The sequence below is a fragment of the Oncorhynchus keta genome, chromosome 28 (assembly GCF_023373465.1).
Source record: "Oncorhynchus keta strain PuntledgeMale-10-30-2019 chromosome 28, Oket_V2, whole genome shotgun sequence".
In the NCBI taxonomy this organism is placed as follows: Eukaryota; Metazoa; Chordata; class Actinopteri; order Salmoniformes; family Salmonidae; genus Oncorhynchus; species Oncorhynchus keta.
The window spans coordinates 58,442,989-58,462,223 of NC_068448.1; the positions used below are offsets into that span (position 1 = coordinate 58,442,989).

The window sequence follows — 19,235 nt, forward strand, 5'->3', positions numbered from 1 at the left end:
ATCATGTACTCATAGTAGTTTGCGCGCGTAGTTTGGAGACAAAAAAAATCCACTGTGTTACAGACGGCTATATGGGTCTGCTAATTAAATGTATTTTTTTTTAATTCACATTTTTCAGCGGGTACCCTTACTGCCCGTAGCTTTGCATACTACTGTAGGTAGCCAATCTGTTGGCTAGAGCGCATGTGCCAAGACTAGTCTGGGTACATTTGCTATATAACGCAATTTTGGGAGGATGAAACCACCAGTAGAGTTGAAAATGCGATGGAAACCCATTTAACTTGTATTTTTTATTCGGTAGACTTACATGGGAATTTAACTGCAAAAGTTATTTTTATACCACTATGTCATCGTGTACTGACTTGTATCCACAACAGGTTAATTTGATGGAAACAAATCTCTGATGGGAAATGTTTTATAGGTTTCATCCTGATTTTTTAAATATTCGCATGAAAGTCTGTCGCCAATTTGATGGAAACGTGACGATAAAGTGAATAATTGAACGTGTGGAGCTTTTAACCGAACTTGAACGATTCTGGTTGCGTCAGTTCCTTCCCCTAGGAGTTTTATGTGGAAAACCGATGGAGAACTTTAGTCATTAGGCTATAGACTAGACCACATCAATTGACTGTTGCAAGGGAAGCCTTTAAAAACAACAAGTCAGTCAACAGAACAGTCTGTCTGACTAAAACTCAGTTGGTTTGGTCTCATGAGTTGGACAGGATGTTTTGGCATGCCAATTTTCAAGTCGACGAAATGAAAAGTAAATAGCCTCGGGAGACTTCGAAAGTTTTAGAAAAATAGGCGGTAGACTTATTAGGCTAGATTCCTGAAACAAGTTTATAAAGTTAACACTGCTGCCATGGGCTCCGTCACCTCGGCGTTGACAAAAACAAGCAACACCATCGTGCAGGGGTCTTCATCATTAGAGCCCGAGAGAAGCCAGTCCGTCCGGAGCGGAAGCAAGCGGAGAAGTCTTCGATCAACCATGCCCCAGTGTCAAAGAAGTGGACAAAGCACGCGGAGGTCGCTGTCCGAGGTGCTGAACGCACAGGACAGTAGAGGAGCCGCAAGAGTTCTAGAGACCGTGTCGGAGACTTTTGGTGGTAAGATAAAAAAAACATTCAGCACGCCTTTATGCATAGTGAATAAGAATCGGATGTTTTCTCTCTGTAATGTTGTCTATTGGTATATGAGTATTGCATTATTCATACATTTTTTTTTGTCAAATCCTGCCCTTCTTGTCACTATGAAATATGCATTTTCCCAGAAAAAAGACCATGATACTTTGTTTTTTGTATGAAAATGAAGGGTGTCTACTAAATTCTGACAATGTTACCACCACTCTAACTAAGCACGTCCATTCTGAGAAAAGGCAATAATCAATGGTGTGAACCACACAGATTAGTCCAGATTCAGGGCTTTTTGAGTCTAATTTCTGATTGAGATTTGAATATTGGACAACGAAAACATGCTAACAAGTTTAAACTAAAGTGTTATATGTGTATGCTATGTTAAAACCAAAACAACTTCAGGTTGTTATGCTGCAGTTGTTAAGTAATTGTGGATTCTGTGTAGTCCTGCCCAATCAACCTGACAACTCTAGCAATTGATAGAACCCTCAAGATATCTGCAATATTAAAGCTGATCTACAAAACAAAAGTAATTATGGGGCAAAATTCCACAGACTCTTATTCTCCTTTTCATGGAAGGTTTCCAGTATTTAACAACAGCTCTAGCGTCCTACTGTCTCCCAAGACAAACACCAAAATATCATCTATCTGTCCCCCATGATGTTCTCACCAAGGTTACGTTAATGCTTCCCTTGGAACCTCAGCGGGGAGAGAGGGGCCTTGTGGTGTGGTGCTGTCTGCCTGTAGTCTCTCCTGTAGGCTACAGTCCTCAGATCATACTGTATTCACAGTATGGGGCTGTTGTCGTATTAGAGATGAAGTATTGTGTTGATAATTGTATAAAGGTTGATAGATGATACTGTATATGAACAGTGAAAACAGGGAGTACGCTTCCAAATACTGTAGGACATTTATCCAACAAATCATGCTCTTTTCTGGGTATTGCACAGTATAGTCAGTTGAACAATTGCAGGAAGTGGATGTTTAAGCCCAGTATGGTTGACAGATTGTAGAGGATTGTAATTACACAGCAATTCATCAGCATCTGGTTAGTTGTTCCACACTCAATCTTATCGTCAAACCAGAGGGCCTGAATAAGACAAACCCTGCTCTAGCTGTCCTATTTGGCCCCATGGAGCTGGTTGGTGGCCACTTTGCAAAACTGCTGCCTTCGAGTGTAATCGGTTTAATCTGCAATGGTGCATAGCTGGATATATATAATATAGCTGGACATCTTTATTGAGACATATCCTGGCTTTTTGTAAAAGTTGTGTGGTCTCATCATGAAGGGATTTTGCTAAAATGGGTTACCTCTGTCCCTGCTGGATATTCCTATGGGATTTTAGCTAGAGTGACGTGTACAGAGCAGGTTTCCTGTCACAAGTTTCTCATAAGTAAATAATATCATATTTCATTGAATTTTAAACAGCAGTCGTCAGGGAACACTTATAAATATTTTTAGAGTGTCAAAGGTGACTTTGTATTTAAAACATCACTTCGAAAGGGAAAATATCAACATTTTACTGCAATTTGTGATATTTTTTCAAAATTGTTAAGATCATAAATGACAAAACAAAGGTCATATAGTTTTGGTTGTTGATTGAATGTGTTCCCCAAACATTTTAAGCAATTTTGGAGCCATGTAGACCCAACACAGGGGAAGTCATTACCCAACACATCAATATAGTTAAAAGCATATTCACAGTTGGCCTGTAGGGGGCACTACAGGTCGACCCAGGGCTTTGCTCAAATGGCAATATATCGGCTTTTGCTCAGCATGAAAAATGATACAAGTGTGCCAATTTTCAGCTTCTATACCAAATCAAACTATTTTAAAGCTTACCTACTGGACCATGATCTGATCCCAGCTGTGCAAGGCCTGAGCATTTACTCGTGAGTCTGTGCACTGAGGAGCCATTATTGTAAACAGGAAATGGTAATGTGCTGAAATTACATGTATTACTCCAATAGCAGTTTGATGACTGCAAATTAGATCGTCACAAACCCACTTGTTTACATCCTAATCCTGGCTGAATGGAGGGACATTTAATGTGTAATGGGAAAAGTCACATACTGTGTAGTAGGAACATGGCAGTTTAGCAAGCAGTATAGTGGCTTCAGAGTGATATCACATAGTGATATAATACTGTATATCACTCTATATCACTCTACATCAGCATATGACCTTGGTGCGTAATGTAACATACAGTAATGAATGTTACAATAATACTGTATACAGTTCAAGTCAGAAGTTTACATACACTTTAGCCAAATACATTTAAACTCAGTTTTTCACAATTCCTGACATTTAATCTGTCACAATCGTTTGTAGAGAAGGACCAAGGCGCAGCGTGTTTACAGTTCCACATAATTTATTAAAATGAAACTATAAAACAAAACAAGAAACAAACAGTGACGACAGAGGTGCTACTTATACACTACCTCAAAATACAAAATTCAATATCCCACAAAACACAGGTGGAAAAAGGCCACCTAAATATGATCCCAATTAGAGACAACGATGCCAGCTGCCTCTAATTGGGAACCATATCAAGCACACCAACATAGAAATATTAAAACTAGAACGCCACATAGAAATAATAAACTAGAACACCCCAGTCACGCCCTGACCTACTACACCATAGAGAAACAATGGCTCTCTATGGTCAGGGCGTGACATAATCCTAGTAAAAATTCCCTGTCGTAGGTCAGTTACGATCACCACTATATTTTTAGAATGTGAAATGTCAGAATAATAGTAGAGGGAATTATTTATTTCAGCTTTTGTTTCTTTCATCACATTCCCAGTGGGTCAGAAGTTTAAATACACTCAATTAGTATTTGGTAGCATTGCCTTTAAATTGTTTAACATGGATTTTTTTTTCGGATAGCCTTCCACAAGCTTCCCACAATAAATTGGGTGAATTCTGGCCCATTCCTCCAGATAGAGCTGGTGTAACTAAGTCAGGTTTGTAGGAATCCTTGCTCGCACACGCTTTTTCAGTTCTGACCACACATTTTCTATGGTACTGAGGTCAGGACTTTGTGATGGCCACTCCAATACCTTGACTTTGTTGTCCTTAAGCCATTTTTCCACAACTTTGGAAGTATGCTTGGGGTCATTGTCCATTTGGAAGACCCATTTGCTACCAAGCTTTAACTTCCTGACTGATGTCTTGAGATGTTGCTTAGATATATCCACATGATGCCATCTAAGTTGTGAAGTGCACCAGTCCCTCCTGCAGCAAAGCACCCCCACAACATGATGGTGCCACCCCCGTGCTTCACGGTTGGGATGGTGATCTTCGGCTTGCAAGCCTCCCCCTTTTCCTCCAAATGTAACGATGATCATTATGGCCAAACAGTTCTATTGTTGTTTCATCAGACCAGAGGACATTTCTCCAAAAAGTATGATCTTTGTCCCCATGTGCAGTTGCAAACTGTAGTCTGGCGTTTTTATGGCTGTTTAGGAGCAGTGGCTTCTTCTTTGCTGAGCGGCCTTTCAGGTTAAGTCAATATAGGACTCGTTTTACTGTGGATATAGATACTTTTGTACCTGTTTTCTCCAGTATCTTCACAAGGTCCTTTGCTGTTGTTCTGGGATTGATTTGCACTTTTCACACCAAAGTACGTTCATTTCTAGGGGACAGAACGCGTCTCCTTCCTGAGCGGTATGACGGCTGTGTGGTCCCATGGTGTTTATACTTGCGTACTATTGTTTGTACAGATGAACGTGGTACCTTCTGGCATTTGGAAATTGCTGCCAAGGATGACCCAGACTTGTGGAGGTCTACAATTTTTTTTCTGAGGTCTTGGCTGATTTCTTTAGATTTTCCCATGATGTTGTTGTGTCTTTACTATCATTAACTGAAGACTTATAGTTTTTATCAAATATTCTCTGTAATTAATATTACGCGATTAGACTGATTAATCATGTAACCGTAATTACTAGGAAGTTGGAGCCCCAAGGAAAAATATTCTGATTTCGAAGTTATAATTTCTTAAAATAATGTCTCAGATATTTTATCTGATCAATTAGTCTTCGAATTAATGAATTATTTACTTTACCTCACGCTAGTCTCATTCCAAACGTCGTAAATTGTTGGTTATCTGCACAAACTCAGTTTTCAATATGAGTCATCCATACATCAATTGTCTTAAATAATTTATTTGTTGCTAACTAAATAATTCACAGAAATGCATAAACAAACAAACAAAGTAAATGTGGTTATATGAAATGAGAATGTGCCCTAGTGGGCTAAACCAGCATGGAGGCTTGTTAGACAAAAGGGGAAGTGGGGGTCGACTAAGAAGTCACTACAGAGCGATAATTATAACAATTGAAATGCTAATCCTTTGCACATGAACGCTCACTCATTCGGGAACAATTGCAATCAATATATATATTTACGCTCAGTGTGTCGTCCTCTCTCTCTCTTTGTCATGGTTATAGTGGATCGTTCAGAGTGACATTCATTCATTTGTTATAGAATGGATGTTTCGGCGGTTGTCGTTCTTCACGTTCAATGATTCCGACTTCCTAGCTGCAGACTAATAATTAATATCAAAGACTTGTTCTTATTCTGTCGGTATCGTTAGTCTAAGAGTTTAACCACGTGGTATGGTTAAAAGATTCAGCAATGGTTTTGCAATCTTTGTCCTCTCCTAATGGAGAAAAACATGGTCTGCTGATAATTTCTCAACGTTGGGTTCTATTCGGAATGGCTGTCCCAGGACGCCTGACCCTAACTGAGCTCAGGGGCGGTTCTCTTTTTTAGTTCAAATCAAAAGGAAATAGGATTTTCTGTCATTAAACAGTCCAAAATCACATTACACAATTTTACAAACAGTATCATACTCACTCATTCATATTATACAACAATTAGATGTAAACCTCATATCTGAGGCTATTATATAAACACTGTTATGGTAATGTTGCCACACCGTCTCCCACGAGCTTCCCCAAGTTGTAACAAACGGACCAGTTCGTGGCTGGATTCTTCACCGATCTGTTATACTTTCTCTGGAACATGACATTTGTTTGTACCTCAAGTTCTGTGAGGTGGAGGAAATTCCTTTGTGCTCCATGAAAATCTACTCTGCCTCTTATACTATGTGGCCATGTGGCAGGGTCTTCTCAGGAATTTACGACCTCTCTCTGACCACAGCAGCCTAGTTGAAGGAGGCATGGGGGAGGCAGGGAGAGGGGGATGGGGCTTGCTATACCCAAAGAGGCCAATGTCATGACAATGTCAAGCAAAGAGGCACTGAGATTGAAGGTAGGCCTTGAAATACATCCATAGGTACACCTCTAATTGACTCAAATGATGTCAATTAGCCTAACAGAAGCTTCTAAAGCCATGACACCATTCATGACATCATCACTGGAATTTTCCAAGCTGTTTAAAGGCACAGTCAACTTAGTGTATGTAAACTTCTGACCCACTGGAATTGTGATACAGTGAATTATAAGTGAAATAATTGATATGTTAACAATTACTTGTGTCATGCACAAAGTAGATTTCCTAACAGACTTGCCAAAACTCTAGTTTGTCAACAAGAAATTTGTGGATTGGTTGAAAAACGAGTTTTAATGACTCCAACCTAAGTGTACTGTGAACCTCCCACTTCAACTGTGTATGAATTGCAAATAATACCAAGATATGGTATCGCCGCAACACAATATTATAGGGAAACATCATCCTGGCATATTATTGCTAAAAGGTAAAACGTCACAGGAGCTGACATTTTTCTCAATACCTTGAAGTCAATGGGAAAAGATGAGTGTCACATGGATGACGTTTATCTCATGTCTCTCTCTCTTACTCTCTACCTCCATTTTATATCTTCCTCCCCTTATTTTTATATCTCCCTCCCCTTATTCCATCCCATCCTCTCCCTTCTCTCACCCATTCTGTCTCTCTGTTCCCTCTCTCCCCCTCCCTCACTCTCCCTCTTCTTTCTCTCTCCCTCCTCCCTCGCCCTCCCTCCCCCTCTAGTCTCTCTCCCTCTCCTCTCATCTCTCTCACACTCTCCCTTGTCTCGCTCCCTCCTCTCTCTCCCCATCCCTCTTTCACCATCTCCCTCTCTCCCTCCCCCCTCTTTCACCCTTCCTCACTCTCCCACTTTTCTTTCTCTCATTCCCCATCATTTTCTCTCCCTCTTTTCCCTGCCTCCCCCTCCTCTCATCTTTCTCTCCCTCCTCTCTCTCCTTCCTCTCTCCCACAGACAGGCCGACAGACAGACAGACAGACAGACAGACAGACAGACAGACAGACAGACAGACAGACAGACAGACAGACAGACAGACAGACAGACAGGTAAGTAAGCAGACACTTAGACAGGCAGACCCAGAGAGTTTCAAGTCAATCTAAATTTATTTAAAAAATCAGTAATTCATAACAAGGCTCTTAATTTCTAGAACTGCAAGACCAATGGAGGTTGATTGACTTCATATGCCATATCTCCTGATCACAAATATGTACAATTTGGGAAGATTAAACCTTTTTAACCCTTCGACCCTATGACCCCCCTATTAAGTCACTTCCTGTAATCGCAGGAAGCTGAAATTCTGTGTACAGTCTCCTGGGGACACTCTTTAATGATGCCCTGAGTTTCAAACAGTGCAGGGAGAGAATGAATGACCATGTTGAGGATTAATTAGGAAGCTGAACCTCAACACAGATCATCGCTATAAGGCCACGATTGGTTGTGTGCAAGGACGGTTACCTCGCTCAATCGAAGTCAATGGGGACGTCATGGTTATGTGAGAACTGTAGGTAATGCTTTTCTATAGAAGAAAAGCCTTGTTCTCTGTGGGACCAAATTTTAATTGTGAAGAGTTCATTTCACATGGTCAGATGTAGGTTTGCGTTCATCGGGAGCGTCTGTTGAATGATCCCATGTGTGAATTTTGTCACGCATGGGATCATAACCCTAACCCTCCACATCCTGGCTCAACCCTAAAACTATCCTCAACCCTTAACCCTAACCCTAGCTTCATGTCCACATCCTGGCTCAACCCTAAAACTATCCTCAACCCTTAACCCTAACCCTAGCTTCATGTCCACATCCTGGCTCAACCCTAAAACGAGGGGGGGGGGGGCAAAATCATGAATTGTTAATTGGATTATCCCTAACCGTAATCCTAACCCTAACCCCTAACCCTAACCCTATGTCCATATCCTGGTTTGACCCTAATCCGAGCCTCAACCCTTTTTTTTCTACTGTGTTATTGACCTGTTAATGGTTTACTCCATGTGTAACTCTGTGTTGTCTGTTCACACTGCTATGCTTTATCTTGGCCAGGTCGCAGTTGCAAATGAGAACTTGTTCTCAACTAGCCTACCTGGTTAAATAAAGGTGAAATAAAATTTTAAAAACAAAAACCCTAACCCTAGCTTAATATCAACTCCCGGCTCAACCCTTGCTTCATCTCCACATCTTAGCTCAACTCTAACCTCATTGACTGTAATGTGTTGAGAAAAAGTCAACCCTCATCTAATCCCATTGACTGCAATGTTTTGAGAAAAACGACAGCTTCTGTGACATTTGACCTTTTTGCAAAAATGTGCCAGGATGACATTTTCAGGCTGATAATGGGCTGATCACCATTAATATGATGTTGCATTTTAGACCATGGCCTGTATTGACAAAGCATTTCAGCGTAACAATGCTGATCTAGGATCGCTTATTCATTATGATTTAAAATGCAACTTCAGCTTCCAACAATTTGGTTAGAATGCTGTTCGTGGTTGACGCAAAAGCTGATTCTCTCATTCCACACGATTGAGATCCTGTTTTAGATAACATCTGTTCCCCATGGCATTGTATGCCAAGAGGAGGAGAGGGTGTGTGTGACAGGGCAAGCCTTATCTGAAAGACCCCCCTGGACTTGCAGACACATATAAATATTCACATCTGAGCTCAGTTCTATCAGAGTGTCTTATCCATGAGATGGTACTTTGTTATTGTGGTCATAGCTCATGCAGTTACTTCAGTGCCTTCCTTTTGAGAGGAAAGACCGCGATCTAGTGGTGCATAAGGTGAACTGCAGGACAACGTTTTTCTCTCATGTAGGGGAGTGGGGGTAATACCATAATATCATGGAGTCTTTGAAGGAAGAAACCACATTGAAAAAAAAACAAAGATTTTCATGAAGTCAAATGAATTTATTGTGTTAAGAGGTTTCAAGATGCTTGTATCTAAACCAAAGTAGATAATTTAAAGATTGTTCTATACATTAGTTGGGGTTTCTATAAGCTTCGATATGAGGTTCTTAACCTAGCATATAAGTTTCAAAATGAGAGGCGGTTAGAAGCGTTGGGCCTGTAACCGAAAGGTTGCTGGATCGAATCCCCGAGCTGACAATCTCAAAATATTTTGTTCTGCCCTAATCAAGGCAGTTAACCCACTGTTCCCCGGGCGCTGTCAACGTCGATTAAGGCAGCCCTCGCACCTCTCTGATTCAGAAAGGGTTGGGTTGAATGCGGAAGACACATTTTAGTTGAATGCATTGAGTTGTACAACTGACCAGGTATCCCCCTTCCCCATCCTTGTAGCTGTTTGGGCTAAATAATGAAAATGTTTGCCTTGGGGTAAGTTGAGCCAATGGTTGAGTCAATGGCAAGTTGAGCCAATGGTTGAGTCAATGGCAAGTTGAGCCAATGGTTGAGTCAATGGCAAGTTGAGCCAATGGTTGAGTCAATGCCTAGTTGAGCCAATGGTTGAGTCAATGGCAAGTTGAGCCAATGGTTGAGTCAATGGCAAGTTGAGCCAATGGTTGAGTCAATGCCTAGTTGAGCCAATGGTTGAGTCAATGCCTAGTTGAGCCAATGGTTGAGTCAATGCCTAGTTGAGCCAATGGTTGAGTCAATGGCAAGTTGAGCCAATGGTTGAGTCAATGGCAAGTTGAGCCAATGGTTGAGTCAATGGCAAGTTGAGCCAATGGTTGAGTCAATGGAAAGTTGAGCCAATGCTTGAGTCAATGCCTAGTTGAGCCAATGGTTGAGTCAATGGCAAGTTGAGCCAATGGTTCAGTCAATGGCAAGTTGAGCCAATGGTTGAGTCAATGGCAAGTTGAGCAAAATGTAAGTGTTTTATTCCCATACGCATGTTAAAAGTGTTTAAAAAAGTTTTTGTTAGGGGTTAAACCTGTGTTTTAACGATGCTTAAAATAAAATAAAAACATAACAGCAGCTGTGATTGTGTTTGGGAAATAAAGACAGACATGGTTTTTAAAAGGATAGTGGTAATATTTAATGCAGTACATACATGTATAGGCTGCTTAATTTACACAGCTCAACTTACCCCATACCCTGGGTACCCTGTGTACCCATACCCTGATACCCTGGGTACCCTGTGTACCCATACCCTGGGTACCCTGTGTACCCATACCCTGGGTACCCTGTGCCAAGAGACCACTTTATTTTGGACAAGCTACGTTTTCAAAACTGTAATGTTTACGTGAATTCTGATTATTTTCCGGGACACAACGTCCTGAAATATATGTAGATACATTTGTTAGAAATAATATCATATTTCCCTTGACGGAGTGATGCTGAATGTACAATGTACAAATGGCTCAATTTACCCCACTCTCCCCTACTGTTACAGCAGTGTAGTTCTCTTGTTGAGCGATCCACTTGTCAATCGCTCTACGATGTCATGGGCTATTCCTTATATATCCTTATATCCTTAGACCTTTACCCTCACCATATTTCAGGCTGTCATGATTGGCATAATTCTAAGACTACACGGCATGTGGTTGGTGGCTGCTCACACAATCACACTACCATTATGCAATCTCTTGCGTGTGTGTGTGTGTGTGTGTGTGTGTGTGTGTGTGTGTGTGTGTGTGTGTGTGTGTGTGTGTGTGTGTGTGTGTGTGTGTGTGTGTGTGTGTGTGTGTGTGTGTGTGTGTGTGTGTGTGTGTGTGTGTGTGTGTGTGTGTGTGTGTGTGTGTGTGTGTGTGTGTGTGCATGCCTGAACCTGCTTTCACAAGGTCAGAGCCTTTAGCAGTAGAAGTGGAACGCTGCCATGTCTTTACTCTCGCCCACTAAGCCAGCCCAGGGGCAATGAATGGTGGACGAGAGGAGACGGACTGAAAGGACTGAGTTAATTGCTACGGTCAACAGAGCTATCTCAAGGCCATTAGTATGCTAACTCAGGAACAATAACAACATATACAGTATATCCCCAAGTCAAGTCTGTTCCATCCACACTGTGGAGTGGACATCGGTCATTGGTTAGAGGTTAAAGGTGAGGGTCAGGCCAATGCTCTGGGCATCTGGTAGGGGAAAGCATTGTGATGCTGAGTGTACTGCACCACACTCTAGTGTGTTCTCGGTCAAACTCCGCCTGGCTACATAACCACTGTGAAATTCAATATTTAAACGTAAATTACTGTGCGGTAGGTATTACTCTGGAGGTGAAAATTAACTGTAGATGGAAAAAATGATTCAGTATTGCAATGCAGACGGAAATTATTTGAATATTCAAGCAAAGATCATGCAATTGAATCTTTTGAAAAATCCCCTGGTAGTGACATTGACAAGAGACACTATGCATGTAGTACTGCTCTCTGGTGACCAAAGTCCAAATCAGAGGGAGAAGAAGAGAGTCAGAGAAAGAGAGAGAGGAAAGAGAGGGATATACATACATATATACACTGCTCAAAAAATAAAGGGAACATTAAAATAACACATCCTAGATCTGAATGAATGAAATATTCTTATTAAATACTTTTGTCTTTACATAGTTGAATGTGCTGACAACAGAATCACACAAATTATCAATGGAAATCAAATGTATCAACCCATGGAGGTCTGGATTTGGAGTGACACTCAAAATTAAAGTAGAAAACCACACCACAGGCTGATCCAACTTTGATGTAATGTCCTTAAAACAAGTCAAAATGAGGCTCAGTAGTGTGTGTGAACTCCACGTGCCTGTATGACCTCCCAACACCGCCTGGGCATGCTCCTGATGAGGTGGCGGATTGTCTCCTGAGGGATCAGACCTGGACTAAAGCACCCGCCAACTCCTGGACAGTCTGTGGTGCAACGTGGCGTTGGTGGATGGAGCGAGACATGATGTCCCAGATGTGCTCAATTGGATTCAGGTCTGGGGAACGGGCGGGCCAGTCCATAGCATCAATGCCTTCCTCTTACAGGAACTGCTGACACACTCCAGTCACATGAGGTCTAGCATTTTCTTGCATTAGGAGGAACCCAGGGCCAACCGCACCAGCATATGGTCTCACAAGGGGTCTGAGGATCTCATCTCGGTACCTAATGGCAGTCAGGCTACCTCTGGCGAGCACATGGAGGGTTGTGCGGCCCCCCCAAAGAAATGCCACCCCACACCATGACTGACCCACCGCCAAACCGGTCATGCTGGAGGATGTTGCAGGCTGCAGAACGTTCTCCATGGCGTCTCCAGACTCTGTCACATCGTCACCTGCTAGTGTGAACCTGCTTTCATCTGTGAAGAGCACAGGGCGCCAGTGGCGAATTTGCCAATCTTGGTGTTCTCTGGCAAATGCCAAACGTCCCGCACGGTGTTGGGCTGTAAGCACAACCCCCACCTGTGGACGTCGGGCCCTCATACCACCCTCATGGAGTCTGTTTCTGACCGTTTGAGCAGACACATGCACATTTGTGGCCTGCTGGAGGTCATTTTGCAGGGCTCTGGCAGTGCTCCTCTTGCTTGACTTGGAGTTACATTGTGTTGTTTAAGTGTTCCCTTTTATTTTTTTGAGCAGTGTATATATATATTGAAGATTCTTCAAAGTATCAACCCTTTGTCTTGATGACACCTTTGCACACTCTTGGCATTCTCTCAACCAGCTTCATGAGGTAGTCACCTGGAATCCATTTAAATTAACGGGTTTGCCTTGTTAATTTGTGGCATTTCTTTTCTTCTTAATGCGTTTGAGCCAATCAGTTGTGTTGTGACAAGGTAGGTGTGGTATACAGAATATAGCTCTATTTGGTAAAAGACCAAATCCATATTATGGCAAGAATAGTTCAAATAAGCAAAGAGAAGTCAATCATTAATTTAAGACGTGAAGGTCAGTCAATGTGTAAAATTTTAAAAACTTAGAAAGTTTCTTCAAGTGCAGTCGCAAAAACCATCAAGCGATATGATGAAACTGGTTCTCATAAGGACCACCACAGGAAAGGAAGACCCAGAGTTACCTCTGCTGCAGAGGATAAGTTCATTAGAGTTAACTGCACCTCAGATTGCAACGCAAATAAATGCTTCACGGAGTTCAAGTAACAGACACATCTCAACATCAACTGCTCAGAGGAGACTGTGTGAATCAGGCCTTCATGGTCGAATTACTGCAAAGAAACCACTACTGAAGGACACCAATAATAAGAAGAGATTTGCTTGAGCCAAGTAACACAAGCAATGGATATTAGACTGGTGGAAATCTGTCTTTGGTCTGATGAGTCCAAATTTGAGATGTTTTGTTCCAGCAGCCGTGTCTTTGTGAGACGCGGAGTAGGTGAACGGATGATCTCCACATGTGTGGTTCAAGGCACACTTAACCAGCATGGCTACCACAGCATTCTGCAGCGATACGCCATCCCATCTGATTTGCGCTTAGTGGGACTGTATCATTTTTTTTTCAACATGACAATGACCCAACACACCTCCAGTCTGTGTAAAGGCTATTTGATCAAGAAGGAGAGTGACGGAGTGCTGCATCAGATGACCTGGCCTCCACAATCACCTGATCTCAACCCAATTGGGATGGTTTGAGATGAATTGGACCGCAGAGTGAAGGAAAAAAAATCCAACAAGTGCTCAGCATATGTGGAAACTCCATCAAGACTGTTGGAAAATAATTCCTAAAAGAAGCTGGTTGAGAAAATGCCTATAGTGTGTAAAGCAGTCATCAAGGCTGTGGCTATTTTGAAGAATCTCAAGTATAAAATATGTTCTGATTTGTTTAAAACTTTTTTGGTTACTACATGATTCCATATGTGATTTTTCACAGTTTTGATGTCTTCACTATCATTCTACCATGTAGAAAATAGTAATTAAAAAAAGGAAAAATCCTGGAATGAGTAGGTGTGTCCAAACGTTTGACTGGTACTGTACTGTATATATATATACAGTTGAAGTCGGAAGTTTACATACACCTTAGCCAGATACATTTAAACTCAGTTTTTCACAATTCCTGACATTTAATCCTTGTAAAAATTCTCTGTCTTAGGTCAGTTAGTATCATCACTTTATTTTAAGAATGTGAAATGTCAGAATAATATTAGAGAGAATTATTTATTTAAGCTTGTATTTCTTTCTTTCTTTTTTTTGGTTCAAACATTTCATGTAGCCTTCCACAGGCCTCCCACAATAATTTGAGTGAATTCTGGCCCATTTCTCCTGACAGAGCTGGTGTAACTGAGTCGGGTTTGTAGGCCTCCTTGCTCGCTCACGCTTTTTCAGTTCTGCCCACAAATGTTCTATAGTATTGAGGTCAGGGCTTTGTGATGGCCACTCCAATACCTTGACTTTGTTGTCCTTAAGCCATTTTGCCACAACTTTGGAACTATGCTTGAGGTCATTGTCCATTTGGAAGAACCATTTGCGACCAAGCTTTAACTTGATGTTGCTTCAATATATCCACATAACTTTTCTCCCTCATGATGCCATCTGTTTTGTGAAGTGCACAATTTCCTCCTGCAGCAAAGCACCCCCACAACATGATGCTGCTACACTCGTGCTTCACGTTTGAGAAGGTGTTCTTCGGCTTGCAAGCCTCCCCCTTTTCCCCCAAACATAATAATGGTCATTTATGGCCAAACAGTTCTATTTTTGTTTCATCAGACCAGAGGACCTTTCTGCAAAAATTCCGATCTTTGTCCCTATGTGCAGTTGCAAGCCGTAGTCTGGCTTTTTTTATGGCGGTTTTGGAGCAGTGGCTTCTTCCTTTGCTGAGCGGCCTTTCAGGTTGTGTCGATATAGGACTCGTTTTACTGTGGATATAGATTATTTTGTACCTGTTTCCTCCAGCATCTTCACAAGGTCCTTTGCTGTTGCTCTGGGATTTATTTGCACTTTTCGCACCAAAGTACTTTCACCTCTAGGAGACAGAACGCGTCCCCTTCCTGAGCGGTATAACGGCTGTGTGGTCCCATGGTGTTTATACTTGCGTACTATTGTTTGTACAAATGAACGCGGTACCTTCAGGCGTTTGGAAATTGCTCCCAAGGATGAACCAGACTTGTGGAGGTCTACAATTTCTTTCTGGGGTCTTGACTGATTTATTTAGATTTCCCCATGATGTCAGGCAAAGAGGCACTGAGTTTGAATGCAGGTCTTGAAATACATCCACAGGTACACCTTCAATTAACTCAAATTATGTCAATCAGCCTGTCAGAAGCTTCTAAAGAAATGACACCATTTTCTGGAATTTTCCAAGCTGTGTAAAGGCACAGTCAACTTAGTGTATTTAAACTTCTGACCCACTGGAATTGTGATACTGTGAATTCTAAGTGAAATAATCTGTCTGTAAACAATTGTTGGAAAAATTACTTGTGTCATGCACAAAGTAGATGTCCTAACTGACTTGACAAAACTATAGTTTGTTAACAATATATTTGTGGAGTGGTTAAAAAAACAAGTTTGAATGAATCCAATATATATATATATATATATATATATATATATATATATATATATATATATATATATATGCCATTTAGCAGAATCCAACATAGGTGTATGTAAACTTCCGACTTCAACTGTATTTAAATATATACAGTGCCTTCCGAAAGTATTCAGACCCCTTGAATTTTTCCAAATTTTTTACGTCCATTCTAAAATTGATTAAATAAAAAACATCTCAGCAACCTACACACAATTCCCCATAATGACAATGCAAAAACATATGTTTCGAATTTTTTTCAAATGCATTATAAATAAAAAACAGAATACCTTATTTACATAAGTATTCAGACCCTTTGCTATGAGACTCTAAATGGACCTCAGATGCATCCTGTTTCCGTTGATTGTCCTTGAGATATTTCTACAACTTGATGATTTGGAAAGGCACACACCTGTCTATATAAGGTCCCACATTTGACAGTGCATGTCAGATCAAAAACCAAGCCATGAGGTTGAAGGAATTGTCCGTAGAGCCCCGAGACAGGATTGTGTCGAGGCACAGATCTAGGGAAGTGTACCAAAAAATGTCTGCAGCATTGACCGTCCTCAAAAACACAGTGGCCTCCATCATTCTTAAATGGAAGAAGTCTGGAACCACCAAGTCTTAGGTTCACCTTCCAACAGGACAATGATCCTAAGCACACAGCCAAGACAATACAGGAGTGGTTTCAGTCTCTGAATGTCCTTGAGTGACCCAGCCAGAGCCCTGACTTGACCCTGTTCAAGCATCTCTGTAGGAACCTGAAAATAGCTGTGCAGCAACGCTCCCCATCCAACCCGACAGCACTTGAGAGGATCTGCAGAGAAGAATGGGAGAAACTCTCCAAATTCAGGTGTGCCAAGCTGGTTGCGTCATACCCAAGAAGACTCAATGCTGTAATCGCTGCCGAAGGTGCTTCAACAAAGTCCTGAGTAAAGGGTTTGAATACTTATGTAAATGCCATATTTCTGTTTGTTTTTTTGGAATAAATTAGCAAACATTTCTATAAACCTGTTTTTGCTTTGCTATTATGGAGTATTGTGTGTAGATTGATGAGGGAAAAAATTATTTAATCCATTTTAGAACAAGGCTGTAAAATAACAAAATGTGGAAAAAGTCAAGGGGTCTGAATACTTCCCGAATGCTCTGTATATACAGCAAAGAGAGAGGAGAGAGGGAGAAAGCCAAAGAGCGCAAGAGACAGTGAGAGGGTTCAGAGACAGGGTTGTGTGTTAAGAAGTGAAGGATGCCGGGGGCTTTTGTGCTCAGAAGAGGAAGGTCATAGCATAAACTACCAATTAAACTCAAGTCATCCGAGCAAGTCATCCATGACACGTCTTGGCCCTTTTGTTATTGAAGAAGTAGCCATACCACTGCACCACTTTGCTCTCTCTCTCTTTCTATCCCTCTCTCTTCCTCTCCCTCTCTTTCTCTCTCTCTCTCTCTCTCTCTCTCTCTCTCTCTCTCTCTCTCTCTCTCTCTCTCTCTCTCTCTCTCTCTCTCTCTCTCTCTCGATGGTAAGGCCTAATTGCAATTACAAGAAAAGCTTGTAAATACCCTCATTTTACCCTCATATTGTGTGGATCCTTAACATAGTGTCATACGAATTGCAAAAAAAAAAAATACAAAAAAAATGATGCAGGGTGTAAAATATCAAATTAAATGGATGGCATAGTACACAATTGGATGAAGTTGTACACACAAAACAGGGACGCGTTTTTCCTCGTTTTCCCTCTCTTTCAAAACTACTGGCTGAAATTAAATGTATAGTCCTGGAGCATCACCTTAAGCGTTAAGAACTGATGCTATAGCACTGTCGGAAGAGCAATTTTCTAGCTATTGTAAGTGACATATGGCTGAGAGCTGGTGTCAGATAGCCTTACACAGCAAATCACTTGTCTTTCGGTTTACATTATAGCTCTGACAAGATCGAGCCTTCACCTCCTCTCTCTCTCTCTCTCTCTCTCCCTCTCTCTCCCTCTCTCTCTCTCTCTCTCTCTCCCTCCCTCTCTCTCTCTCTCTACACAGCATGCACTTAAAAACACAGTAAAAGGACACTAAGCACTCCTGATAATGTGTCTCTCCCCCTCCATGTAGAAGAGAGTAAAACTGAGTCGACAGAGTGCCTTTGTAAACAGGACTTAAGCCACTCGGTCGTTGGTGTCACTTCCATGTTGAAGTAGTTCCATTCCATTTTTTGGTCCCACACAAACCCTACACTGTTTGTATGTACAATACCAGTGCTGTTCACTGTTATCAATGGTCTAATGTATTAAATATTGATTCAGCCAAGCCTCCATCCTAATTTCGCTTTTAAAGATTGTCGTGCTTACCTGTGTGGTGTACTAGCTAGCTGAACACATGGTTCCTATGGTAACCTGAGCTGAGAGAGTTAGCGAGAGAGAGTGAGAGCACCCAGGAGGCAATACAGTACAGTGTTGAAGGACCCTGGCCCTATTCAATAAGCGGCAAGCGAGAGGCACCGGATTGAATGGTGAGAAAAGGCAAAGAGTTGTCTTTGTGTTCCCACTCCTACTCATTCTGAGAAAAAGTTAGAGCTGCTGAATGGTCAAGCTAGCTGCCTGGAACTTGTCCTTGAGTTCCTTTTTTCCTTCCCCTGCTGTGGAGCGGGGGATGGGTGGATGGATGACAGTTGGTGTGGTATTTACCTGGGCTCTTTAGATCAGGGATGGACAACTGGGCTGCGGCCCCCTTTTGTAGGCCCGCGGACCAATTTCAAGGCTTTAAGAACCTCGTCGGGATCTCAACTTACTGTTGAGAGTTAAAATAATAGAATACACAACGTGCAATTTTGAAATGTAGTTGTGCATCAGCAGCCACTCAATTAGCCCAAGTCAACACTTTTTTTTCAATTGATAAGTTAGTCTAGTGGCCAGCTATCTAAACTTGAAGTAAGAATGTTCTAATTACTGACCAGGGTGGGGGCCCATTGATTATCAGTTATCATATTAAAAACTGAAAACATTTGCCTCCACCCTATGGCAAAATGTGTAGAATTGCAGGACGTTAGTTGTAAAACTGCACAAAAAAAGGGGCTTTGCGGCCCATCATGATAGGTTCTGGGGGGTTTTGTGGCCCCAACCCCCATCAAAGTTGCCCATCCCTGCTTTAGATTGTTTTGTAGTATTTGTTTCAGTTTGTGGAAGGGTTTCTGAGAACAGTAATTACCTATTGATGGTGATGGAGTGGTTGGTGAATGGTATGATTAAGAGAAGTTTAATGGTATAAATTATGCATCATTTGTAGAATTCTAATACTGTGATATTTTCCTCTTAACACCTGGCATTATTCTGATAAACAACTGTCACATGTTTCACAATGCATTACACCTTCTTTTCCAAGTGGCACAAACAACAAAAACTACATCTAAGATGATTATGCATGACTACCGGACCTGGGTTTCAATACATGTATTTTGC

At 41.5% G+C, this 19,235-nt stretch overlaps 1 protein-coding gene across 4 annotated transcripts in view; it reads left to right on the forward strand.

The window, feature by feature from the left end:
- The first annotated feature begins 361 nt into the window (after positions 1-361).
- The window catches only part of pde1ca (phosphodiesterase 1C, calmodulin-dependent a), a 185,245-nt gene continuing 166,371 nt past the window's right edge, over positions 362-19,235 (forward strand). For all 4 annotated transcript variants that reach the window (XM_052483326.1, XM_052483324.1, XM_052483325.1 and 1 more), the window contains exon 1: positions 362-1,106. In XM_052483326.1, coding sequence (XP_052339286.1) covers positions 863-1,106 — 244 coding nt within the window. In that variant the 5' untranslated portion in view covers positions 362-862. The remainder of the gene's footprint in view (positions 1,107-19,235) is intronic.